The 25,301-nt window shown below is 43.1% G+C and overlaps 2 protein-coding genes across 7 annotated transcripts in view; both read left to right on the forward strand.

The window, feature by feature from the left end:
• Nucleotides 1–11,694, forward strand: part of LOC112313823 (zinc finger protein 211) — an 82,758-nt gene extending 71,064 nt beyond the window's left edge. For 2 of the 5 annotated variants that reach the window (XM_053915595.2, XM_045203434.2), the window contains 4 exons: nucleotides 1,367–1,552; nucleotides 2,346–2,384; nucleotides 3,007–3,136; nucleotides 7,136–11,694. In XM_053915595.2, the coding sequence (XP_053771570.1) occupies nucleotides 2,352–2,384; nucleotides 3,007–3,136; nucleotides 7,136–8,595 (1,623 nt within the window). In that variant the 5' untranslated portion in view covers nucleotides 1,367–1,552; nucleotides 2,346–2,351 and the 3' untranslated portion in view covers nucleotides 8,596–11,694. The remainder of the gene's footprint in view (nucleotides 1–1,366; nucleotides 1,553–2,345; nucleotides 2,385–3,006; nucleotides 3,137–7,135) is intronic. The other 3 variants (XM_053915596.1, XM_045203435.3, XM_045203437.3) reach the window with 3 other exon arrangements.
• LOC112313821 (zinc finger and SCAN domain-containing protein 4) lies at nucleotides 3,010–25,191 on the forward strand. Of its 2 annotated transcripts, XM_045203443.3 has the most exons (5): nucleotides 3,010–3,136; nucleotides 21,832–22,332; nucleotides 22,844–23,009; nucleotides 23,101–23,866; nucleotides 25,047–25,191. In XM_045203443.3, exons 2-4 carry the CDS (start codon nucleotides 21,937–21,939, stop codon nucleotides 23,844–23,846), a joined length of 1,308 nt encoding a protein of 435 aa, XP_045059378.2. In that variant the 5' UTR covers nucleotides 3,010–3,136; nucleotides 21,832–21,936; the 3' UTR covers nucleotides 23,847–23,866; nucleotides 25,047–25,191. The 2 variants fall into 2 exon arrangements, with proteins under 2 accessions (XP_045059378.2, XP_024426215.2); XM_024570447.3 differs by lacking the exon at nucleotides 25,047–25,191 and having other exon boundaries at nucleotides 23,101–25,040.
• The last annotated feature ends 110 nt before the right edge of the window (nucleotides 25,192–25,301 follow it).

Consider the following 25,301-nt stretch of genomic DNA (forward strand, 5'->3'; position numbering starts at 1 on the left):
TGCTGGTGTGGCTTAGTGGACTGAACACCAGCCTGGGATCCAGAAGGTCAGTGGTTCAATCCCCAATCTGTACACCTGCTTGGGTTGCTGGCCAGGTCCCCAGTTGGGGACATGCCAGAAGCTACTTTCATATCAATGGTTCTTTCCCTCTTTTTCTCCCTCCCTTCCCCTCTCTCTAAAAATAAATAAATAAAAATCTTTTAAAAGAGAAATGTGATTGTTATACTGCTCTAAGTTATTTTTAATGTACATATCACCAATAAGTTTCCATTATAAATACATACAGAACTAGTTAAGTATAATTCCTAAATTGTTTTACTGTCTGAATAAAATTTAATGTCTTTACACCTCCCCTCTTGATGTGCCTCGTTTGCACTTAGAAGCAAACTAAATACTAAACAAAAAACAATTTGTATAGAAATACATAGGAACACATAGGCACACACACAGTGGTACCTCAATATGCTGACAGAATTCTAAAAGGACATCATGCTGCCAGCACTGTTTTTCTCTAGCAGTTAGAATTCTCATACTTTTCAGTTTGTTTTATAAAATGTCCATAGAGTAGTACTCCTTCATAAACAATAGTTAACTTTATATTTTACACCTTAAAATATTAAAATCTTTCAATGTGTATTAGGAAAAAGAATATGCATATACAGAAGTTTTATGTTTTATAGGTAAAACAATTTTATGTTTTATGGATAACAGCATATCTTAACTGTGTTGGGCACAATCACTGAGATTGGAGAGATGTGTTCTGTGGGCACCAAAGGTCCAGATCCCGCCTTGTTCATCGCTCCCGTTACCTGTCTTCTCCATCTTGTTCCTGAATGGTGCCCTCTTTTGTCTCAGACGGAACTTACTGAAGCTCACAAAAATGACGTTAATGCTTCACGCACCCTTTGTTTGAAGAGGAATAAGATCGCGTTTATTTGCTTCCAGCTACCCGTGGGCGCCAACTTGGGTCGGCTTCATTGACTCTTAAAAGTCAACATTTCAAGCGTCAGTAGCCCCCAAAGCTCCCTCAGAAATCGTCGTGCTGCCCTTTTATTCTAGCAGGAGCGAAGCTGCCCCCTCGTCCTACAACGGTGGTGAGGTCATTTCCCAGCGGCCACACCACACTCCTTAACCATTTTTCTGGGAGTGTGGCATGGGGCTTCCCATGCGGTGCTGCTGTGGGAACTACATTACCCAGAGAGCCGTGCGGTGGGCGGCTGCGGCGTCAAACTAACGAAAGTCCAGGAAAGGGGCATTTTCTAGGGGCAATCGCATTGGGGCGGGGCTTCCGGGTTGTTCCCGGCGATCTTTCCGCGGCTCTCGGGGAGGTTCGCGGACTCAGAAGCTTCGGCTCCGGCTCCCACAGGTTCGGGTGGAGGTGACGAACAGACAGAGCGCGAGAGGAGGCTTTGTGTCCGTGTGCGCAGCGGCTGGTTGAGGGTAGGGGACATCGTTGTCTGAGAGGCAGACCCCGAAACCTCTGTCTGTCCCAGTCACTCGGCTGTCACCACTTCAATGTCCCTCCGGCTCCGCTGGCGGCAGCCGCCCGAAGGTGAGTGCGCCTGCCCCGGACCTTCCCCCTCGACCCCACTGAACCCTGCAGCCCAGGCCCCGCGTCCGGACCGTGAGGCGCTCGTGGGTGACACACAGTGTGACGAGGTTGGAGAGGGTGACAGACTGAGGGGCCACCGTGTAAAAAGTCGCACAGGGGCGGCTGAACTGGGAGAGATTCGGGCCCCTGATGTTCTTGCTTCTGCAGGAAACTAAGTTTGGGTAGAGTCTCACCTACAACAGCAGCCTGAGGAGTTAGTTGTATCTACCTTCCTAGGAGAATTTTGAGGAAAAGAGACATCTAATGTGATAGAATTTGAAAAATGCCCCCAAAGTCTGCTCAGTACAAGAACAGACTGTAGGTCCTGACCGGGTGGCTCAGTTGGTTTGAGCGTCGTGCCGTGCACCAAAAGATCACCGGTTGGATTCCTAATGGGGCACATGCCTGGGTTGTGGGTTCCATCCCTCGTCCGGTGGGTATGGGAGGCAACCGATGGATATTTCTCATACATCGAGGTTTCTCTCTCAAAAAAAGAAAAAAAATCAATAAATATCTTTGAGTGATGATTTTAAAAATCAAGGAAAAAAAGAATAGACTGTCGGGGTTATGAAGACACTGAGGCAGAGGGAGGTTTAGTCTTTTTCCAAGGCACACAGCTGGTGAGAGGCATTACAGAGATTAGATAGTTGCCCCAGGCCACCGGGCTCTGGTGCCCTGCAGGGGGACAGGGAAAGCCTCTATCCCTGAAACCTTGCCATGATGACATCTCTCTAAGATCTAACTCTTCCCACAGGTTTTCATGGCTGCAGAAGTGCTTTTGGAGCCTACACTGGTAAGTGGAGGTGTCTCAGACCCTCGTTGGAGCCAATACACATTTTCTCTGGATTTGTGGTGTCATGAGTCTCTTCACCTGCCATTCCTCTGGCCCTGGGTTTGGAGACCCTGGAGAATCCCCACGCAAGCGCAAGCGCAGGGTCTTGAGTGTAGGCCAGCGGCTATGTGGAGGGGTTCTCATTTTGAGCCATCAATGGAAAGAGATACGGAAGTTTATCACAAAAACAGATAACAGTATGTGGAACTGCTTGGAGGTGAGGCTTAGCTGGTTCTGGGAATTTCAGGTCTTTCTGATAAGAATGAAAGGGAGGGGGCAAGAGTCAGGCCTGGAATGACTGCCCTAGAAGGTAGGCATTTATTCTGGAGCCAATAGGAGGCCTGGATAAGAGGAGGGAGGTGATTTTACCTGGGTCTTAAAGGGCTCCATCCAGTTAGAGTGGAAAACAGTGAGCATAATGATTAAAGGGAAGCTGAGGAGAGATAAGACACTAATGGCCTCAGGGTCTAGTATCTTCCCTGATTTGGGGATTATGGGAGGAGAATGGACTTGGGGTAGATATGTGGGGAGATGGATTATGAGTCTTCAAGAGTAAGATCATTCATGGTTTTATTTATCCTAGCAGGGATGGGTGACCTTTGAGGACGTGGCCCTATATTTCTCCTGGGAGGAATGGGAGCTCCTTGACGAGGCTCAGAGATGCTTGTACCAGGATGTGATGCTTGAGAACTTTGCACTTACATCCTCGCTGGGTAAGACTCTCACATCCACGCTTGTGCCCTGATTGAGTTTCCGTCTTTCTTTCTTCCTTAGGGGCAACTTTGTCTTTCTCAGGTCTAAACCATGGACACTGCTTCCTCCCCCAGTTTCTTGGGTGTGTGCAGTGGTTACTATGGCTAGGCTGAGTGCATGCCTGCTTCTCTTTGTTTACCATGCCAACGCCCACTTCCCCAAAGCCTCACAGGGAAGGATTCAGGGATCAGTAATCTTGATGTTAGCCTAATGGATCCCACCTGCCTTGCTCTCTCCCTTGCTGAGTGACTGTCTAGATCCATGGCACCCTAGAGTCACTCCTCCCTGTACCTGACATTTATTTGAGCTTGACTATACCAGGAATTTTAGTCAGTTATATAGTTACTAGTTTCAGACTGTTCTTGTGAGATTTTCCTCCAAGATTCTTTTTCTTTTCTTTTAAAAAAATTTTTAATAAAATATACATAACAAAAAATACCACTTCTAAGTGGCATTTAGTACCTTTTCATTGTTGGGCAAACATTACAATCATGCATCCGCAGGATTTAATCTTGCAAACTGAAACTCTCCACATGAAACAGTACCCTCCCCATCCACTGGCAACCATAATTCCACTTTCTATATCTATCAACTTGACTCCTCAAAGTATCTCATATGCATAGAATCATACACTAATCGTCCTTCTGTGTCTGGTTTATTTTACTTAGCATAATATTGCCCAGGGGTGTCCAACCTGTGGCCCTCAGGCTGCGTGTGGCTCAGGATGGCTATGAATACAGCCCAACACAAAATCATAAATTTACTTAAAACGTTATGATTGAGAGAGTTTTTTGTGATTACGTGTCACAATGTATTTAATGTGTAGCCTAAGACAACTCTTCTTCCACTGTGGCCCAGAGATGCCAAAAGATTGGACACCCTTGTAAGGTTCATTTGTGTTGTAGCATGTGTGAGAATTTCCTTTATTTTTAAGACTGAATAATATTCTATTGTATGTCTGTACCACATTTTGTTTATCCATTCATCCACTGATGATCACTTGGCTCTTATGAAAAATGCTGATATGAATATAGGTATACAAATATCTTTCATGTCCCTGTTTCAGTTCTTTTGGATAACATCTGGAATGGGAATTGCTGTATCATATGATAATTCTATTTCTTTTAATTCTTTGAGGAACCACCATACTGTTTTCCATATCCATATTTCTATGCACCATTTTATATTCCCACTGGCAGTGCACAGAGGTCCTAATTTCTCTCTCCTTGGCAGTGTTTATTTTCTGTGTTCTGTTTTTTTTAATAATAGCCATCCTAATGGGTAAGTTGTATTTCATTGTGGTTTTTACTTACATTTCCTTAATAATTAGTGATGTTGAGCACCTTGTATGTGCTTATTGGCCATTTGTATATCTTCTTTAGAGAAATATATATTCAAGTCTCTTGCCACCACCACCCCCTTTTTTTTTTTTTAAGATTTTATTTATTTAGGCCCTGACTGGTGTGGCTCAGTGAATTGAGTGCTAGTCAGTGAAGTAAAGGGTTGCCAATTCAATTCCCAGTCAGGGTACGTGCCTGAGTTGCAGGCCAGATCCCCAGTAAGGGGTGCGTGCAAGGCAACCACCATTGATGTTTCTCTCCCTCTCTCCCTCCCTTCCCCTCTCTCTAAAAATAATTAAAAAAAAAAAAAAAGACCTGCATATGGAGGATGTTGGTCCTCCCCATGGTATCCCATAGGTCCTTATGCTCTGTTCACTTTTGTGCAATATTTTTATTTTCTGTTCCTCATATTTGATATCTTCAAGTTTACTGACTGGTTTTATGTTTGCTCAAATCTGCTTTTGAATCCCTCTAGTGATTTTTTTTCATTAGTTATTGTACATTCAGTTCCAAATTTTTTCTTGATTCTTTTTATGTTTCCTATCTCTTTACTGATATTTCCATTTTGCTCATGCACCACTTTCTTTGTCCACATTTTCTTCTAGTTCTTTTAGCATCTTTTAGGCAGCTGTTTTAAAGTCTTTGTCTAAAAAATACAGTATCTGGTTCTTCTCAAGGTCATTTTCACTTGATGTTTTTCTCTTAGATTGGACCATACTTTCCTGTTGCTTTGTATGATCTTTGATTTTCTTTGCCGAAAACTGGACATTTGTATCTTACCATGTGGCAGCTCAAGAAATCTGATCCCCATCTCCTAGGATTTGCTGGGAGGGGATGGTTTTGTTGGTTTGTTTAATGGTTGTAGGTTGTCTCTGTGGTGGAGATCAGTCTGAGGTATAAACTTAAGGTCTTCTTGGTTTTTTTCTGAACCTGTGCTTTTCCCTGGGCATGCATGATATCTTTCTAAATTTCCCCATATGATTGAGTTTGAATGTCCTGATCCTTCAAATTCTGCCTCCCAACAGAGGAATAAGAGAAAAATGAAAGAAAAGGGGATGGAGGGAATAGATGCCTGCCTTTTAAATTCCCTGCAAAGTCGGTTCAGCCAGTGAGGTAGGTAAGGGCTTTGCAACAATGGTGGTGTGGTCTGCAACAATGGCTACCCACCTTTCTGTTGTACCTCCACCATCAAAAGCAGAAATGAACCCTAGATGGTTTTGCTCAGTGGATTGAGCGCTGGGCTACAAACCAAAGGGTTGGTCACTGGTTTAGTTCCCAGTCAGGGCACATGCCTGGATTGCAGGCCAGGTGCCCAATAGGGGGCGCTTGAGAGGCAACCGCACATTGATGTTTCTCTCCCTCTCTTTCTCCCTCCCTTCCCCTCTCTAAAAAAAAAATAAATAAAATATATTTTTAAAAAGCACAAACGAGAGCATAGATCCCAGACGACAGGGATCCTGGCTTGTGCAAGCTGCTCCAGTTACATGTTCATGACTGCCTGCCTCTGAGCTCAGGGCGGGAAATTGTGTGAGTTAGGGGATGGATAGCTGATACCACCTAACAGCTGAAATTAATCAGAATTAAATCAATTTAGCATGTTGCAAGCCTCCTGTGGGCTCTAGAGTTGCAAAATATTTATGGTCATATTGATTCTATCAGTTCAATTGTTGTCTAGGTAGGGAGACAGATTCCTGGTGCTTACTACTCTGCCATCTTTCCTCTTTCTATGCCCAGGGGTGCTTTTTGTAGTATTTGATTATCTTTCCTATGATCTGTGGTGTGCTGTATTGTTCTGGGCCAGTATTGGCCATTGATCTGTCCTGTCTTTCCTTTAGGGTTCAAATCATCCAGGTTCCATGCAGTTGCCTAGCTGGGGCTAAGGGAGGAGTGTCTATGTTTCACAGCATGGACATGACTCCGGTCTCAACAAGAGGAGCTCAGGGAAGGGCCTGACTGAGGTGAATGGCAATTGGAGGACGTGACGTTAGGGCTTTGTTCACGTCATACCAGGAACCTATCCTGTTTGACTTATGTTTTGGTGCCATTTCATTACAAGTGGTCACCTTACATCTACCTTCTTCCCTTGCCCAATCTTGACTCTGTGCTGACATCATTTTTATTCTCAGTCCAGCCCTGGGGCTAATCCCCACTCTCTGGACTGCTTATCTCATTCAATCCTCACATTATTCCTTCCACAGTGCTTTCCAGCGTTGCTCTGTCCTAAAGTGTACACATACCTTTTAATAATCCTTGACATCAGTTACTTTGTTGTATTCAAATTTTCCTGGGCCTGGATATAGACTTCTGCACAGCATCACATGTCACCAGCACATAGAATCCTGCTCAAAGCCATGGACAGAAGAATGACTTGTAGAACATGCTTTTCATCCTAGGACCACACCCTTTTCTTATGTTCTGTGCCTGATAAGGCCTGCCCAATTTTGTGACCTTAGTGACCCAGTAGTACACAGCACCTGCTTTGTCAATATGACCCCAACTCCCTTTTCCTGAAAACAGCCCTATGGCCTGGTTCTTAATGTGTCAGATGTACATTTGTGATGGTTTTGTCCCCTCCCAATAAAGTTAACATGTACTTTACCATCACTTTTGTGCTTTCAGGCTGTTGGAGTGGAGTGGAAGGTGATGATGTACCTTCTGAACAGAACATTTATTTAGAAGGAGCATCACAGAGCAGGACTTTTAAAGCAGGTTCAGGTCTCCAGAAGACCCAGCTCTTTAAGATGTGTGGCCCGATCCTGAAAGATATTTTGCACTTGGCTGAGAATCAGGGAACACATCTTGGGCAGAAAACATACACATGTGAGAAACTGTTTTTCATGGCCAACCTTCAACAGTACAGGGAGCAACACATTAAAAGTTCTGTGGACAGAGCTTTGTTTACAAAGAGCTGCAGAGTCTATGCATCAGAGAAGCCCTTTATGTGTGGGGAGATTGGGAAGGACTTTTTAGCCAGCCTGCAATTCTTCCATCAACCTATCACTCACACTGGGGAGAAGCCAAACCTCATTAATGAGTGTGAGGCTGCCTTTCACAGTGGAAAAAGTCTTCACAGCTGGGGAGAATGCAAGAAGGCTTTTAGGTGCACAGACATACTTGCTCAGAACCAGAGAGTCCTCACTCGAGAAGGGCTTTATGAATGCAGTAAATGTGGAAAAGCCTGTACCCGAAGATGTAACCTCATTCAGCACCAGAAGGTTCACAGTGGAGAAAGGCCTTTTGAATGCAGTGAATGTGGGAAATTCTTTACCTACTATTCCAGCTTCATTATACATCAGAGAGTTCACACTGGAGAAAGGCCTTACGAGTGCAATGAATGTGGGAAGTCCTTTAGCCAAAGCTACAGCCTCAATAGTCATAGGAAAGTTCACACTGGAGAAAAGCCCTATAAGTGCAGGGAATGTGGAAAATCTTTTAGCCAAAGGTCCAATCTCATTCAACATCAGAGAGTTCACACTGGAGAAAGGCCTTATCGGTGTAGTGAATGTGGGAAGTCCTTTAGCCAAAACTTTAGCCTTATTTACCACCAGAGAGTTCATACTGGAGAAAGGCCTCATCAGTGTGGTGAATGTGGGAAATCTTTTAGCCGAAGCTCCAGCCTCATTCACCACAAGAGACTACACACTGGAGAAAGGCCTTATGAGTGCAATAAATGCGGGAAATCCTTCAAGCAAAGCTCTAGCTTCAGTTCACATCGGAAAGTCCACACGGGAGAAAGGCCTTATGAGTGTGGGGAATGTGGAAAATCCTTTAGCCATAGCTCCAACCTCAAGAACCACTGGAAAGTTCACACTGGAGAAAGGCCTGTTGAGTGCAGTGAATGTGGGAAATCCTTTAGCTGCAAATCTAACCTTGTTAAACACCTGAGAGTTCACACTGGAGAAAGGCCTTATGAGTGTGGGGAATGTGGCAAATCCTTTAGCCAAAGCTCAAGCCTCATTCAACATCGGAGAGTTCACACTGGAAAAAAGCCTAATGAGTGCATTGAATGTGGCAAATCCTTTAGCTGCAAATCTGACCTCATTCAGCACCACAGACTTCACACTAGAGAAAGACCTTAGATGTATAGGGAATGTGCAATTTCCTTTTAGTATAATTACACTGGAAGAGAGAACTTGTGAGGGAGCCATTTATGTGAATTACAACCCATACATCAGAAAATCCACAGTGGAAAGATTCTTAAATTCTGGGTATAGGAATCTTTAAGGAACTGTTTTACACTTTCTGACCTGCCCAGGGCCCTTGCTAGATAGATATATGTCACTGCCAGTTTCTATGGCAGAATTCATTTCACCTCTACCACCTGGCAGGTCCAACACAGTGTGCATCAGTCACCACCTTAACCACCTCTCAGGGAAGCGGACCTCTAGGTACTCCGCATTTGCGGGAGGAAATCCTGTGTAGGCTTCACCCTTCTAGAGTTCTCATTCCTCTCTCTCTTAGAAGTTAGGGCATGGACCTCATTCAGTTTGGGCCTACTGGATCAGATTAGAGTTTTGCTGGTGACTTTGGCAAGAGGACTATGTTTATAAGGACATGTTAATTTTATATGACACTCACTTGGATTTTCCCAGCTTCCAAGTCACCAACCTGGAAACTGCCTGCCATTTATTGCCTTGGATTTTGCAAGAATAAAGGCATTATTGTTTAAGCTGCCTTTCACTTTGGGGTTGTATTTACTACGTGAGCTGGTTTGAAAACAGTTTGGCTCTGCCAGATTAAGGACTAAAACATTTGTCATGGGGGTTCAAAGCTCTGTGTGCCTCAGAGATGACAGAATGATGGGAGAACATTCCTCTCTATACATTGTTGACCAAGGTCTCCTAGGAAAGATTTCAGGGCTTTGTGGTCCTCATTTGTACATGGGGTGTCAGAATTTTTTGGTGGGCTCCGGAAACACCCTGAGGAGTCAGCAAGTTGTGGCAGCTTCAAGTGCTTCTGGGAACAACATGAATTGTTTCTCTTGTTCACAATAGATATCATATAATGCTCAGCAGTGCTGAGGGGAATCTACCCCTGGTCCTACAAAGGAGCCATGTGTCCTGATACCCAGAATTCACTGGGCTAGGGTCATAAGATTACAAGGCCCTGGGGGCGGGGGAAGTGTAATTAGTGCAGTAACACTGGAGCGGAGGAGACTACAGCAAAGTAGATGGAATGCACTCCTGCTAAAATTGCATCAGGAATGTCCCATTGACTATGACCGTGAAGGATTGGTGAGCACAGAAATGCTCAGGACCTTCAGGCATGTATGCCTTTTGTAGCTGAGTTCATTTTCAAAGAAAATAAGACACTGGTTTTGTGGATTCCTGCGGACTTTATGGGATGATAACTGAAGAGCCATTGCTACAGAGGCAGAAAAACAAACAGTTTGAAATGAAATCCCTTTGTCCAGCGATGTTGCTCTGTGACCTAGCCAGCATTTCTGTTGACTTAGGTGGAAACAGATTTCAATGCTCATCAATTTGCTACCACTGAGGCAAGGCTGTTCCTCCAAGGTCATCAGAAAAGAGTCAATATATGATCGACAAGCCTGATTTTCTGAACATAGTGGGAGATCTAGATTTGTCTTTTGAACCAGTTTATTAAGCTTTTTTCAGGCATAGTTGACATGCAATATAGTGCACCTATTTGAAATGTATAATTTGTTAAATTTTGACATAATATACAAACCCATGAAACTTTATTATAATCATGAAATGTCCATCACCTCTACCTCATGCCATTTTACAATCTGCCCCTCCCCTCCCCAGGCCTCCAGACAACCACTGATTTACCTTTATTTATAATAAATTAGTTTGTATTTTCTAGAATTTTATATGGTTAGATATGTAAAAAGATTATTTTTTCTGGTTTCATTCCTGGTTCTTTATTTTGAGATTTTTCAATAATGCCTGTATGAGTCGTTCTTTCTTTTTATTACTGAGTAGTATCTTATATATGGATAGATCATTTGTCTGTATATTCATCTGTTTGGGCATTTGGCTTACTTCCAGTTTTGACTTGCACATAATAGTGACTGCTAGAATATTTGTATATGGCCCTGGCTGGTGTGGCTCAGTGGATTGAGTGCTGGTCTGTGAACCAAAGGGTCACCAGTCCAATTCCTAGTCAGGGCACATGGCTGGGTTGTAGGCCAGGTCTTTGGTAGGTGGCACACGAGAGACAACCACACACTGATGCTTTTCTGCTTCTCTTTCTCCCTTCTTTTCCTTACCTTTAAGAATAAGTAAATAAAATCTTTAAAAAAAGAATATTTGTATATGATACTTTATATGTACATATGTATGCTTCACTTTTCCTGTGTTAGAAAATCAAAGTGTAATGTCTGAATCATAGGATAGCTAAATATTTAAATTAAGAAATTTCTAAATTGTGATCTGAAATGGTTGTTCACTTTTGTGTACCCACCAGGAGTGTATGAGAATTCCAGTTCTTTCTTTCTTTTTTTTTAAAGGTCTCACCCATTTATTTTTAGAGAGAGGGGAAGGAAGGGAGAAAGAAGAGAGAAACATCAATGTCTGGTTGCCTCTCAAATGGTCTCCGCTGGGACCTGGCCCACAACATAGGCATGTGCCCTAACTGGGAATCGAACCAGCAATCCTTTGGTTTGCAGCCCGCACTCAATCCACTAAGCTTCACCAGCCAGGGCAAGAATTCCAGTTCTTCAACATTCTTGTCAGTACTTGATCTGGTCAATCATTTAAATTTATCCTTTTAATAAGCAAGCAATAGTTTTAATAGCATTTCTCTATGGATTCTTGGTGTTGAGCAGTTTTTTTCATGTGTTTATTTGCCATCTGTGAATCTTTGGTGAAATGTCTGCTTGTATCTTTTTCCTATTTTGTTTGTTTGTTTTATGAATTGTGGATACTTCCTTTTTCATTAACAAACAGCTCATTTTTGTTCCTCAATTTTTTTGTGCTATGTGCAATGTAATGAACACAAACACCATGCACTTTTATTTTTATTTTAACAGTGAGAGAAAGAAAGGGAGAGAAGCATCAATGTGTGGTTGCCTCTCATGTGCCCCCTACCAGGTACCTGGCCCACAACCCAGGCATGTGCCCTGATTGGGAATCGAACCTGCAACCCTTTGGTTCACAGGCTGGAGCTCAATCCACTGAGCCACACCAGCTAGGGCACCATGCACTTTTAAATTTAATCTGCATTATCCCCTTATTCACCATCATACTCTTTGTTTAGACTTTTAGTAATATAAGTTAAATTCTGGTTTGTAGTGTTCTCCAATTTCCCTGGTGTAAGCATTCCCTCCATGGCCAGTTTCAAACTGTCAACATGATGTCATTGAACATGGAGTTGGGAAGAGTAGCCAGAGACACACCATTTTATTTTCCCTGTATTAATCCAGTAGCTGTAAATAACCTCTAGAACAGGGGTGTAAAACTCATTTTCACCAGGGACCATGTAAAACTCATTTTCACCAGGGACCACATCAGCCTTGTGGTTGCCTTCAAAGGGCTGAAATAATTTTAGGACTATGTAAATGTAACTACTACTTAATTATTAAGGAGTTAAAATTACATTCAGCCCTTTGAAGGCAACCACGAGGCTGATGTGGCCCTGGTGAAAATGAGTTTGACACCCCTGCTCTAGAACACAGATGATAGGAAAACACTAAAATGATTAGGAAGTGACGCTGTCACAGATTCCTGTTCCATTGCCAGTTCTAGTTCTTCAGTGCATCCAATTGCAACAATTTGTCATTCAAGCCCGCATGCTTTAGGGTGAATACTCCAGAGTCAAATCAAGCTCATCTATGTCTTTCCCCACGCCAAAGTTTGGACTTCTAAGGCCCAATTTAATTCTCACGCTAATAGATTAGAACAAATTTCTAATTAGGCCTCAAAAACTCAGGTGAAAACTGTCCGATAACCCTCCACGTCCTGTTTGTCTATCTTCGGCAAAATGGACCCACCAACCATAGAGGAACCCCTTGAAGCAATCCATAGAGGAATCTGTGCTCTTGAAGCTTGGGCTGAACACACAGGGCTTCCCCACTCTTCCGCCATGGCTAACATGGTGACAAGTCAGGGCACTCTGTGTGGGAACACCTGTCACTGGCAATACAATGGAGGGATGCCATACCAGGGAGATCTCCTGTTTTCACCAACAAGCCAACCTTATCAGGCCACTGTACCACTGCCACTTGACAGTGGATGCCTACCCAAACATCTGAAGCTTCCATATTAGGCCTCACAAAAACACTCATGTGCTTCAGAGTTGCAGACATTATCAACATTGAACAAAGCAGACACTTGAGAATAAGGCATTCGATACCTGTTCTACCCTCATTATCAGGGCCAGGCAACTGGGCTTACAGAATGCCACAATGTCTTAGTTAAACCTTACAGATATTATAAAGTAACGTGACCTTTAAGATAGGTCTCCCTTTCCTGGTTTGGTGGCTTGGTTGGAGCCTCATCCCATACACCAAAAGTTTGATCTCCAGTCAGGGCACATACCTAGGTTGTGGGTTCCATCCCCATTCAAGGCATGTACAAGAGGCAGCTGATTGATGTTTCTCTCTCGCATTGATATTTCTCTCTCCTTCTAAAAAAATTAATAAATAAAAATCATATTCTCAGGTAAGGATTAAAATGAGTCTCCCTCCTACAATTGGACCTCATTATACTAAATTCCTGAGCCTTGGGGCTCTCTACTCCCAATCAAAATACACTGAAAAAAATTACCTTTCCTTGTTCTCTGCAGTCACACTAAATTTCAGGGTGCACAAAGATCATCTTGTAGTAGACATTCCTCTTGTTTCTCCTCCTTTCATCCCTCCTTTTTGGTCTTTTCCCCACCCTGATCGAGAAGGCAGCCAGACTGAGACTTGAGCTATTGTGAGTTATGACCCTCCCACAACTGAATGCATCTTTGGCTATCCACCAGTTATCTGGCACCCTGGTAACGTTGACTTGCCTAGCCTGAGCCACAGGTTTACCAAATATTCCTGTCTGTAAAAGATACTTTTCATGCCTCGCCTCAGGTTATAGCACTCACAAAGAAAAAATGCTACTGCTTGGCCTTCTGGCTTTTTGTAGCCTGGCTGAGCAGTGGAACCTCGGTTCTCAAACTGAATTCATTCTGGACGACTGTTCAAGAAGCAATTAGAAAAGTGAATCTTCTTTGTTGCCTGAGAGACACGTGAATGATATACAGGTATCAGCCTAAAAGGACTGTCAGATAGAGAATTGAGATCTGAAGTTTTGTTAGACAACCGAGACATTTTTTCCATGAACAACTTGGTCAAGAACTGAATTATTCGAGAACTGAGATTTGACTGTACCGTCTTTGGGTAAATAGGTAATAGCCTGGACCTGGGGCACTGCAGGCCATGGGCTGACCCTACCTGGCAATGCAGCAGCTGCTTGGCTCTATTTTGGCACACAGACACCATACTTAAATGGCCTCTTAAGCACCACTGCCACAGCGAACTCCTAGTGGGCACCATAATTTTGTTCCTATTTCACTGGCATAATTTTGTACCTTTTGATGTGGCATAAGGCTCCCTTTCAACCACCTGCCCATGTTGTAGCCTATTCAGCTGATCTTGAAGAAGCCATTGCCATCTCCCTGCCTACACCCTATTGATCTTTTTAGCAGTCCCCATTTACAAACCTAAAACTCATGGCCTTCCCTGTAAAATCCTAACTCCAAGCTCAGTTGGCTAGAGCTGTAGTCCTGATAAACCAAGGGTGTGGGCTTGATCCCATTCAGGGCATATACAAGAAGCAACCACTGGAACAACAAATTGATGTTCTCTCTCAAATCAATAAAGAAATATTTTTAAAAACCCACAAAAACCAACTCCAACTATTCAAGATGGTCACTATAAATATGCTGACCCAAATCCTTCCTGGTAACACATTAAATCTTGGTTGCTCATGCCCAATGCAAAGTCCAAGATTTTAGCCCCTGATGACTATTGGTTTTAATCTTCTAAATACTTCTCATTTGCATAGGCCAGCATCCCTCTATCTCTAACTTCTCTTAATTTGATTTGTAATACCGCATTTGGGGGGCTAAATGTAACCTTTGGCCTCTCACCAAAAAAGTTCTGTATCTTGAATGTGAATCTATACGTGGGATAAAATTGCGTAGAACTACACACACACACAAGTATGTATAAAATGGTGAACTCCAAGCAAGTTCTGACGATTGAACCAATGTCAAATCCCTGATTTTGATGTTAAGGTTACCTAAGCTATTACCATATGGGAAATTAAGCGAAAGATACTCTGTACTACATTTACAATGTCCTGTGAATCTGTAATGATTTCTAAATAAGATATTAAGAAAAGATTATATGTCTGTGTTGCTAAATCCTTCCCAGAACTTCCCAGAGCAGTTAGAGAAATCTTAAATTTCTCACTGTAGCCTGCACAACCATGTGTATCAGCCCCTCCCCCCTCAACCCTCCAACCCCTTCCAGCCCGACCGACCTTCCCGTGATTCCACCAGCAAGCTGAGCTCTCACTGGCCATGGGGTCTTGGTACATGCTTTTCTCTTTGCCAAAAGTGTTACCTCACCTTTGCACCTGGACTGCATAACATCACCTCTTATTTACTGTCTGCTTCCCTCTCTGTGAGGTGCAGTTTAAAGTCCATGTTCCCATTTTTCCAGACATGGATCCTGAGGTTTGGGGAGAACGAATATGACCAAGGTCAGCCAGAAGGTAATGGGCTCAGCTCACAGGAGTTAGAATCGCAACCTGTCCCCAGAGTCCAAGTACTTAGCTACTAGCCGATGCTGCTTCCTTCACACGTAAACAGGGAGGCAATGAAAAGGGGCCAGGATCTCCTCCATGGATCTCCCCGGTGCTTGGCAACAGGACTCTGCTAGTCGCTGTTATCTGTGTTTCCCTCTATCTTCTAATTTCTGTATGATATCTGTGGGGCGTGATCAGCATTCCTCCCAGGCCCTGAAGCTGTCTTGAGTTTCTACTTCCTGAATGCTTGTGTGGGCGGAGTGATTCTGCCCTCCCCGCAGCTGCACACCCTCTCATATCTGCAATACTCATTTCACGTTGATGCATACTGAATGGGACCTGCTAAGTGCTGAGCTCTGCGTAAATTTCTGGGGATACAGGACAAAACAAAACAGAAAAAAAAGTGTGTGTTCATTAAATTCCATGAGGTGGGACCGACAACCAACATGACAAATAAGAATATAATTAGTCTGGTGTAGACCAAAGCTATGGAGAAAAATAGAGCAGAGAGGGTGAATAGAGACACCAAAATTTCGGAAAATGTGTTCAGCCCCAGCCAGGTGGCTCATTTGGTTGGAACATAGTCTATACACCGAAGGGCTGCAGGTTGATCAGCGGGGAGGCATGCACGGGAGGCAGCAATTGATGTTTCTCACATCGATGGTGTTCTCTCTTGCACGCACTCTCTCAAAATCAGTAAGTATATCCTTGAGTGAGGATTGTTAAAAATGTTAAAGAAAAAGAAAGAAAATGTGTTTGGGGGAACTCTCACTTAGAAGGAAATGCTTGAATAAAGACCTAGAGAGAATACAGTGAGAGCCGTGCATTCCTGTCTGGGAGCCGGGTGGACAGAGTCTCCAGGCCACTGTCAGGAAGCCGGGAGAAATTTCTACACCACGTCAGTAATGTTTGGAGTATAGTCTGAGGACACTGCCCTGCTCCACTCCCGTTCCTGTTCTCTGCAGGGTGAGCACAGGAACCAGGAGTTGACAGACATTTTCAGGTATTTTATGTCCATTGACTCTCTTGATGGCAAAGGCTTTGCCTTTTGCATGACTTCATGTTCTTGATAACCACATGTTTCTGGTGATTCATTTTGACTGCATTTTGTGAAACTGTTAGTCCGTGACAGACTGGGGAGTGATGAGGTCCTTTCCCAGAAGCGGTTTGAGTTCTGGCAGAGGGACTCTGGAAGCCATTGGGGAGCTTCTAGGACAGGAGGGATATATGGTCAGTCTTGGTTCTAACAGGGTCGCTGTGAAGGCTGCTTTGAGAATAGGCTGAAGACTGGCAGGAGGAGGGGAGCCCAGTCAGGAACTGACCTCAATAACCCGGGAGGGAAGATGGGGAGGGCTAAAAAGTGATTTGATTCTGGATATAACTTGAGTGTAAAGGACAGACAGACAGTGTTTGGACCACTGCCCAAGTACCTTCCCTCAAAAAGTCCCACTCCATCTGCTTCCCCAACTCTCCCTGGTCTTCCTTCGGCTGGTCCCTCACTCCACAATGAGTCAGGGAACAGAAGTGCTTAGTTTCCCTTGTGTGGGTACAGGAGGCCCCCTCCCAGCCAGATTTTCGAACTAGGAGCCTCTCACCATTGAAACCCCTTTCTGTCCCTCAGTCTTCACAAGTCTATCAAACATCATGTGTTTCTCAACATAAAGTAAGCACCAGTCTCTTCCTTCATGCTGTAAGGATCCTAGTCTCAGCCCCTGTGGTCTTCTTGCTGGACTTGTAACCCCTCTGCTTGGGTCCCAGGGCCCCTCTGACTCACTGGCACAAGAGGAGACAACAGTCCTACACTTGTGATCCCCAAATCTCTCAAAATTAGCAAGTTTGTAAGACTCACTCATGACACAACTTGACCAGAGTTTATGTGAGACTAATGTTAACCTTTGCGTTCCACCTTAGAGTGAATATTAGGTTTCACAGCAGAAATGTCAGTGTGGTTGACGATGGCTTCCACCCACACCCCTCACCCCTCACCCCCCTCACCCCCCACCCCCACCCAGGGGATTATGCTCTATTGTAGTAGGTATTAGGCATCTGGAGGATGAAGATACCATCAGGATTCCATTAATGGGCAGGTTTTATCCAATCATGTCTTTAATCCCATCACTGACCCCAGTCCCTTTATAAAATGGAGGAGCCTTGGAAAAACACACCAGGTGAACCAGTCCAGCCAGCCAGTCAGCAGCTTAGCGTTTGGTCCAGGATTACTCAGTTGGAAGTTCAGTCTTCTTGAGGAGGTGAGTTTCTGGAAAGGAAAGAAAATTTCTAATTGTGTATGTCTGTGAGTGAGAGTGAATGCAAGTGTATATAGGCTTAGCTACGAAGAGAAAGTTCCTATGATAAAGATTTGGGGTCTCTCAGGCATGGGGGTCTGTTGTGTCTACTGCTCTCAATGTGCAAAATCTGGCCCAGTTGCAGGAGACATCTCCTGGGAAAGCCTGTCTGCGTGGCTATGTTGTCTGGTTAATTGTATCTTTCTAGGAGTTCATTTTCATGGCATCTTGGGAAAGTGCTGGTCCATGGCCGACTAGGCCACTAGGGTGGTACGGGTAGAAGCTGACATTGGAAGCATGACTGTTGGATATTTAGCGGATATGTACTGAGCGCTTCCCATGTGCCAGCAAGTAAATGTTAACTCTGAGCTGCTGCGGCAACTCTGGAAGTTAGTGGCAAGTTGGAAGTCAGAGCCCCCGTGACACAGATGGGGACCTGATGGGTCACACAGCTTGTAAATGCTGGACTCCAGATAAAGGAGCCTGACAATCTGGGGTTTTATTTGTTTGTTTTATACTGAGATGTAACTGACATACAATATTCTACTAGCTTCAGATATACAACACAGTGATTCTTGATTTACATATATTGCAAAATGATCACCACACTAAGTCTGGTTAACATCTGTTAGCACACATAGTTACAAAACTTTGTTTTCTTGTGATGGGAACTCTTATTATGCAGTCTGATCTTAAATTCCAGCTGTGTCTGTGTGGGATTAAATGCATGTCTACAAGTGTGACCACGTGGTCTGTGTGTGCTTGGAGGCGGTCTAGAAAGTTTGTGATTGAGAAGAAGGGCAGGGCGTGGATCCTACAGGAGAGAGACAGAGACAGACAGTGTACCTGGATGTAAGAACGGGCCACAACACCTCAGGTGGAACTGGAAGGGTGAGAAGGTGGGCTGGGGAGTTTCTAAGGAACCAGGAAGGACTTGGTACTCTTCCCTGAGAGGAAGAGAGATGCATGCTTGGAGTAAAATGGAATGTGACCTAAACACATTAGCATTTTATAAAGGTTGACTGGAAGCTTTGTGATAAGTGGATTAGGGAAAGACAAAAGTGTTTTCTCTTAGAGGTTTTTTTACTAGTTATCTTTGCCTCAGTCAATGAGATCAGGGTAGCTAATCTGACCAAATGGCCACCTGAGGATGACACAAAGCTGCCATGGCCTCGACTAATAGAAAATAGGTTTTTGTGTGCCCACGTGTCAATGCCACCCAGCACCCATATTTTGCAAATTTGTGCCATGAAACTTGCTTTAAAAAAATACAAATCTTTGAAATGTTAACTATTTAAAATGGGGAAAGGACACAAAAATAGAGAAATGATATAGAGGAGGGATTAAATCTTTGATCCATTTGATATCCCAAATGGTATGCCCACCACTGCCCAGGTAACATGATCTGTGGTCAGAAATCAATATAAATCAATATGGAGCGATACAAACTCAATTTCATCTCTGCTGGATCCTACACACCTGGAAAAAGGACAGGGGTTAAAAACAGAGGGACACCAAACTGTAACTTTGATGAATGCAGTTAAGCAAGGAGAAATGTTTTTCACAAGGAAGGGTAATTAATGGTGGAAAAAAAGAAAATGAGTGAAGAGAAAACTTCGTACGGAATGTGTTGCTGGGGTAGCTGGTCACGCAGGCACCGTGTTTTATGTAGGCGTTTCCACCACAGGAGGAGGCCGTTTGTAAGGATTCCAGCCTGTCTCTTCCCTTTCATTCACTTTGTTTTTCAACTTTTCCTAACATTTTGTTTTCTTATAATAACTGCAAGTATATTTGTACAAGATCATTGCTTTCATTCAATCACATCATGTCCAGTTGCAAGTTAAGACCCTATTTAGTATTTGCAATTGGACATTTTTTAAATGAAAAAACATAACAGAAACAAACTGGAATAGATGCAGAGAACAAATTTACGGTTGCCAAATGGGAGGGAGTTCGGGGATGGGTGAAAAAGGTAAAGGGATTAAGAAGTAAAATCGGGCAGTTACAAAACACCCATATTTTGCCATGTATAATGTGCAATATTTTGCCTAAGTTTTTGAGGGAAAAATAAGGATGTGCATGATACATGGGTAGTATTAATTCTGTATCTATATAAATGTTTTTAATTATTTTATTTATGCTTATGCATTAAAACTGTAACTCTAGAAAGCAATAATGATATATGTATGCAAAATAATACCCGGAATATGATCATTGGTTTTGTTTCTAAATGTAAATAAATAAATAACTGAATTAAAAATCTAAAACAAAAGTTTTTTTCCTGAAAGTTTGGGCCCAAAACATGGGTGCGCATTATACACAGGAATGCATTATATATGGCAAAATACTGTGGTCACAGGGATGTAAAGTACAGAATTCAGAATACAGTCTATAATACTGCAATAACTATGTATGGGACCAGGTGGGTATTTGACTTATCAGGGGGATCACTTCCTAAGATATAAAAATGCCTAATCACTATGCTATACACCTGAAATTAATGTAATATTGAATGTCAACTGTCATTGAAAACAAAGAATTTTTAAATAAATAAAATAAAATTGAGCATTTTTATTGAAGTACAATGCACGTAACAAAAAATTTAAAACTAAAAGTATATATAGCTTGGTAGCTTTGTATGGAGAAACACTCCCACGTAACTGCCTCTGAGGTCAGAGGTAGACAACTGCCAACTAAAAAACAGGAAGTACGGCACCCCAGGAAAACTGGGATGGGGTCCTCCTATGGAGCCCTCTGTATGTGTACTCTCCTGGTATCCACTATTGTCTCCAAAACCCAACATCTTAAATAATATTGATAATATTTGTATGCTTTAGAACAGCATAAATGGGACTAAACAAAATGTTTGGTGTCTGGATTATTTCATTCAACATTTTGATGTGTGATTAATCCATCTTATTGCATGAAGCAGTTCATTTTCATTGCTGTCAAATATACTTCTGTATGAGTTAATTATGATCTATCCCATTTAACGCTGGGCATTTAGGAGGTTGCAGCATGGGAATATTGTGCATTATGATGACTTAAACATTCTTGTTTATGTCTTCAGTGTACATGAATACATTTTTCTGTTGAGTATATGCCCAGGAGCAAAATTGATGAGTCACAGGGAATGCATAAATACAAATTTAGATGATTCTGGTCAAAATCTTTCCACAGTGGATACCCACCAACAATGACTGAGGCCTCCAGGTACTCCAGACGTGCCAGTGCCTAGTCTATTTGATTTTAGTCACTCTGGCAGGTATTTTGTAGCATGATATTGTAGTTCTATTTGCATTTCTGGGATCGTTAATGAGGTTGAACTTCTTTTTATTTGTTTATTAGTCCACTTTCTTTTGCTTCTTTTTTTTTACTTTGAGAGTACATTTATTAAAGCTGAGGGCAGTGAAAGAAAGGGCTTAGGGTAGAAGCAGCAACAGGAGAGATGCTACATGGTGCTTTGCTTTGGCTCTCTGGAAATATTACAGAAATAGGAGAGAGTGAGCCAAGGTGGGGCTGCTGTTGGCTCACTGAAAAGTCAAGAAAAACGGGGCCTTGGAGATGGTTCAGAGGGTTAGCCCTGGACAAGCTGCTGCTGCCCACTGCTCTGCGAGTCGCAAGTCTCAGGGGGGAACCTCAGAACTTAGGGAGAAAAGGTGAAGATGCACACCTGAGGAAGAAAGGTGTGGACATGCTCTGGAGAGCCCACCTCAGTCCATTTTTGATAGGTACTTTTGACAATTTTTCTATTAAGCAGTCTTTTATTTAATTGATTTGAAGGAGTTCTCTATAAACTCATCTAGTGTTTTGTGTACTACTGAAAATTTCTTCCTATGCTGTGCTTAGTCTTTTAAAATTTTTTATTTTTTATTTATTTAGAAGGGGAGGGAGGGAGAAAAGAGGGATAGAAAAATCCACGCATGAGAGAAATACCAATCAGCTGACTTGTATATACACCATTCGGGACTGAACCCGTGACCTAGACATGTGCCCTGACTGGGAATTGAGCCAGTGACCTTTTGCGTTGCGAAACAATGCCCAACCAACTGAGCCACATGGTTTTGTTATAAGGGAGCTTCTAAACTCCTTAACCAAAAGGGAAGTGTTCCCACTTTTTTTTTTTTAATGCTCTAGGAGAGTTTGCATAAAATTAGAATTCTTTCTTTCTTCATTGTCTAGTAGAGTTCATCCATGAGTTTATCTGGACCTGAACTTCTTTGTTTGTAAGTATGTCACTGCTGTAATTAATTATACATCCTTTCTGTCTCTCTAGCTTGCAATGTTTAAGCATCTACCAGTTATTGAAACAAATCCCTAGAGAAATAACTAAGAAGAGCTTGAACTCCTGAAGTCTAGTCTCTGAAAATTCGTGTTAAGAATGGCTTTAAATCTCAGAAACTCCTATCAAGCTGACCCTTCAAGGAATGATCATGAGTCAGGAAATGTAGAGATTAAACCTAGCCAAGGACCTGCCATCCAGGAGGGAGAAGGGATCTCCAGATTTCCGAGCACTGAGCTCAGCTTATTTCAAAACAACAATAACTTGTGTGCAAGGCAGGAACTGCAAAGACTCTATAAGTCATTTCACTCATGGCTGCAGCCAGAAAAACACAGCAAGGATGAAATTATTTCTTGTTTGGTGCTGGAACAGTTTATGATCAATAGGCACTGCAGTGAGAGGTCCATGTTGAAGGAGAAATGGGAAGCAAGTGGCAGAAACCTGGAGACATTCATGGAAGGTCTGAGTGATGATTGCATGAAGGCCCCTGACTTGGTGAGTGGAGGGTTCTGACCCCTGGGGTGAGGGGCTGAGGAAAAAAAGGAATAGTAGTCTATTAGGGGTGCCTGGAAATAAAGAAGAGATACTGTAGACTACTGTAGTTATTAGTCCTCACCAAATGGAATCTTTACCATTCTAAGTGAACAAGGAAAAAACTCAATGTTCATATATTCAGTGGGACATGTAAGAGCCAGCATATTAATAGATACTCATTAATACTCGTTTAAGCTGGTGAGGTGATAAGAGGGTTCACTAACAAAATCACATTTGAGTAGACATGTTAAGGGTGAGGAGAAATGACTTAACGTGAGCTGGTTCTTCCCTCAGAAAGACACACAAACAAGAAATTACCATGACTTTAAGGCCATCGGAGCTAAAAGGCAGGGTAGTGGGCACAGGAGCATGCAGTAGAGGGATCTTGGGAAAGCCCGGTGAGGGTAGGTTTTCCACACGTGCCTGTGGCTGAAGAGATCCAGATATGACAGTGATGAGGCTTTGTTTACAGGTCCACGTCCACATGCAGGGACAGGAAGCCCTCTTTTCTGAGAATATGCCTTTAAGAGAAGTCATTGTTCACTTTAAGAAACAGTTGTCAGCAGGAACCCCAACAGTGGCAAATGTGGGAACACTCTCCAGGACTGCCCAAGATGCTTCTCTGCAAAGAGGACAAGGTGAGTTGGGGGGGCCCAAGGACCAGAGGGATATTCTGTATAAACCCTTTCTTGGGTACAGTTTCACTGAGTCATGTCTTTATTTTCACAGGAGATGAGGATAAAGAAAATGGTGGCAACATTTCTTTGAAAACTACTGAAGAAAATGACAGTATTACTGGTCAAGGCTATCAAACACCTTCCCTGCTCATTATCCAGGGAGAGAACTGTCCTGGGCCTGGAGAGGGAGATGTTTCTTTGGAGAATCCACTCAGCTCCAGAAGAGCAAGTCTAGGCACCTCCAGGTCCCAGGAAGGGTCCCCAAAAGGGCACTGTAATCAAGATGTCCTCATGGAGGCGGGACCAGTATTTCTCTCCAGGCTGTACCAGGTCACCCCTGAGCCCGTCCCTACCCACCAGAGCAATGCCGGAAGCTCCACAGGTGGGGGACACGAAGAAAGATTCCACAGAGCTCAAAGGTCATACCAATGTAAGAAGTGTCCCAAGATCTTTAGGTATTTATCTTGTTTAAAAGTCCATCAGAGAAGACACAATAATGAGAGGACGTTTATTTGTGCTGTGTGTGACAAAGGCTTTGTCCAGGCCTCAGACCTACACGCGCATCAGAAGATTCATGTGGGAGAGAAGCCTTTCAGGTGCAGCACCTGTGCCAAGCCCTTCAGCCACAGGACCAACCTTCTGGCTCATGAGAGAATCCACACGGGAGAGAAGCCCTATGTGTGTTCTGTGTGCCAGAGATGCTTCCGCCAGTCATCCACCTACCACCGCCACCTGAGGATGCACCAGAGAACTGCCTTCAGACCTGTTTCCTCCATATCTGAAGCTTCCTCTGGGTAATGCCATGAATATGCCTGCAAGTATGTATATTTCCATAGTCCTCTAGTTAGAACATACTGTGTAAATTCTCAATCATATATTCCATTCATTTTCTCCCCCTCTAAAATGTAAGTTTAAGGAGGGCAGGGAATTTCTGTTTTGTTCAGCAAAGTGTCTCGGGTGTCTACAAAGTGACTGACACATTTTTAAAAATATATTTTGTTTATTATTTTTGGAAAGAGGGTAGGGGAAGGAGAAGGAGAGGGAGAGAAGAATCAATGAATGGTTGCCTCTCTAGCACCCTGTACTGGGGTACTGACCCATACAACCCAGGCATGTGCCTTGATTGGGAATTGAACCAGTGACCCTTTGGTTCCCAGGCCAGCACTGAGTCCACTGAGCCACACCAGCCAGGACTGGCTGACACATTTTAAATGACCAATAAATACCTGTTGAATAAATTAAAGTGTAATGTCTGTGTACTTTTTAAAATCCAGTAATGTGTCCCATATGAGAAGACAATGAGCTCCAACACTAGGACACAAACCTACTTACTACCGAGTCCTCTCTCCACACCCTCTACTTTCACGCAGCCACAGGAGCCTAAAAACACGGGGAGGGGAAGTGGGAAGCTGGGAATAGGCCTTAGCCCATGAAACGGAACCTTATATTCAAAGGATGTAATTGTTTCTTTATTCACTGGAATATCAATAGCTAAATAGGACATAAAAATGACTGGTAACTGAAAGTTGTAGAATGCTATTTTATGAACAAATATCATAAAAGTCCAATGTTTTCCATTCATTTGCTACAAAGATGGCAAGTATGGGTGGTGAAGGAGTTTATTTGCCCAGCCAGTTTCAATACGCAGTTTGGCGAAAAAGAAAGGATCCTGTACAGCATGCAGGCCAAAGCACGTGTGCTGGTTATTTGGAATCCAATCGTGAGCTGGTGTCCGCTAGGAACTGGGGCTCAGCCCCACTGAGAAACTGGAAGTTGCCATGTAGGGGTGGCTTAAATCATGGAAGAGGACAATCTGCCAGGTAAATTGTGGCATTTCTCTATTTTCCTCTTTGCATTCATAGAAGGGAGGACGATCAGGTTGCAGATAAGGCTTCACCGTGTGGAGAGGCTGCCCTCCTTCTGGGGCTGTACCCAAGTGTTTTACAGTATGAATGTTCTTTTTTTGTCCATTAATGTTTTTTCTTTTATTGATTCCAGAGAAAGGCAAAAGGAGGAAGAGAAACATCAATGTGAGAAAGAAATATCCATTGGTTCTCTCTTGCACCTGGGGAACAGGCCCACAGCCCAGGCATATGGCCTGACCCAAACCAAACTGGTGACCTTTAGCTTTGCCGGATGATGCCCAACCAACTGAGCCACACAGGCCAGGGCTTTTTCCATTTTTAAAATTTATTAATTTTCTTATTGAATTTATTGCTGTGACTTTGGTTAATAAAATTATATAGGTTTCAG

This window comes from Desmodus rotundus, chromosome 12, assembly GCF_022682495.2.
Source record: "Desmodus rotundus isolate HL8 chromosome 12, HLdesRot8A.1, whole genome shotgun sequence".
Classification (NCBI taxonomy): domain Eukaryota; kingdom Metazoa; phylum Chordata; class Mammalia; order Chiroptera; family Phyllostomidae; genus Desmodus; species Desmodus rotundus.

What these genes read in the sequence shown, in the direction of transcription:
- LOC112313821 (XM_045203443.3), top strand. Translation starts at nt 21,937, where the DNA reads ATGGCTTTAAATCTCAGAAACTCCTATCAAGCTGACCCTTCAAGGAAT. An exon ending in GCATGAAGGCCCCTGACTTG is followed by an intron (nt 22,333 to 22,843) that starts GTGAGTGGAGGG and finishes CTTTGTTTACAG; the next exon opens with GTCCACGTCCACATGCAGGG. An exon ending in TTCTCTGCAAAGAGGACAAG is followed by an intron (nt 23,010 to 23,100) that starts GTGAGTTGGGGG and finishes TTATTTTCACAG; the next exon opens with GAGATGAGGATAAAGAAAAT.